The sequence below is a fragment of the Propithecus coquereli genome, unplaced genomic scaffold, assembly GCF_000956105.1.
Source record: "Propithecus coquereli isolate 6110/MARCELLA unplaced genomic scaffold, Pcoq_1.0 Scaffold9, whole genome shotgun sequence".
NCBI classification, from domain to species: domain Eukaryota; kingdom Metazoa; phylum Chordata; class Mammalia; order Primates; family Indriidae; genus Propithecus; species Propithecus coquereli.
The window spans coordinates 4,424,014-4,425,719 of NW_012155284.1; the positions used below are offsets into that span (position 1 = coordinate 4,424,014).

Consider the following 1,706-nt stretch of genomic DNA (forward strand, 5'->3'; position numbering starts at 1 on the left):
AAAAAAAAAAAAAAAAAGCATTCAGACAGAAAATTCTTACGAAGTTTGCAATTTGTTTCTAACAGTGTATTTAAATACACAAATCTCCGGCCCCAGGCATTGGTTGGTGTTGAATGCCTGCAGACTCCTTCTGGGCTTATTTAAAGCACTAACCGTCAGGCTAAGATCTGGTCTCCTTCATGGCCCCTGCTTCTTGCATTTAACCAGGTTGACATCCGATGGTTCTGTGTGAATTCCCTTAGACCAGAGGTTGGCAAACTCTCTGTAAAAGGCCAGATGGTAAATATTTCAAGGTTTTGCAGGTCTGTGGCAACTACTGCTGTCCTGGCACAAAAGCAATCATGGGCATCCATAAATCAATGGCCACAGCTGGTGTTCCAATAAAACTTTATAAAGCCACATTTGGCTTGAGGGCCATATTTTGCCAGCATCTGCCTTAGACCTAAAGGGAATTGCAATAAGAGCCCTGTGGGAAGAAATAGTTAATTGCTCTTCTAGAAAAGCAAATTATTAGTGGATTCACATTCCAACATGTACAGAAGTGGCTGAAAATATTTCTAATACCATAATATTTCTTGACTAGGTCAGATTAGTTGCATGAACAGTCCTAACACTTCTATTATAAAACAGATACCATTGCCCAAAGCAAGCAAATCAAGTAACGGTTACAACGGATCTACACAGGTACTTTGTGTTGTAGTGCCATGGGGGTTTTTAATCTGTTTTCTGTTTTGTCCTGCAGGTCTATTCCTTATCCTTGGTTTGATCCTCTACCCTGCTGGCTGGGGCTGTCAGAAGGCCATAGATTACTGTGGACATTACGCGTCTGCCTACAAACCTGGAGACTGCTCCTTGGGCTGGGCCTTTTATACTGCCATCGGTGGCACAGTCCTCACCTTCATCTGTGCTGTCTTCTCCGCACAAGCAGAAATTGCAACCTCTAGTGACAAAGTACAGGAAGAAATTGAAGAGGGGAAAAACCTCATCTGCCTCCTTTAGCTTGGAAGAGACACTAATGCCATTTTCTTCCTTGAGTAATCTCATGAAACAGTCCACTTCCAGGTTCCTCATTTGAATCAAGTGGAGAACTAGCCTTTAGCTACCAAAGCCACATTGCACAGTCCCAGGCCTTAACAGGACCCAGAGAGGCAACATCCAGCTAAGCAAAGTTACTGGACATGAGGACTGCAGTGCAAACTATAAAGGATGGAACATGAAAGTAGTACATAAACTCTTACGTGTAGTTGCCAAGTTCTGTCGGACTCCATGTCCCCCAAGGCTCAATGAAGGATGATGATAGAAATTATTAAGGCAGCAGTGTCTCTGGTAATGGAAGCCACTGTTTGTCAAATTTGCAGGCTGTTTCTGCTCCAAGGCTGCTTGTCTGGGAGCATCTCTGCCTCAGAATGAGGTTTTTGGGTTGGTGTTTTTGTTTTCCTCCTAGTCCTTTCAAGTTGTCTTGGTTGGAGACGAATGGAAAACTACAAACATGCTGAGGACAGGATGTGTGCTAAAGGGACCCACAAGACTCTAGCTCTTGCTTAGGTGACCAAAGAGCTTAGCAGGGACGGTATGGAATCCTGCTGTGAAACTTAGGCTGAATTCCAGGGTAAGGTGGATCGCATGAACTATCACTCTAAAGAATAAGGACCTGTACAATCATATGAGAACAAAAGTACGTAATCTCTTACTAGTGAAGACAAATT

The 1,706-nt window shown here is 43.3% G+C and overlaps 1 protein-coding gene across 1 annotated transcript in view; it reads left to right on the top strand.

The window, feature by feature from the left end:
• LHFPL2 (lipoma HMGIC fusion partner-like 2) overlaps nt 1-1,338 on the top strand; it is a 21,909-nt gene extending 20,571 nt beyond the window's left edge. Inside the window, exon 2 of the mRNA XM_012664602.1 lies at nt 743-1,338. Coding sequence (XP_012520056.1) covers nt 743-999 — 257 coding nt within the window. The 3' untranslated portion in view covers nt 1,000-1,338. The remainder of the gene's footprint in view (nt 1-742) is intronic.
• Nucleotides 1,339-1,706: the final 368 nt, after the last annotated feature.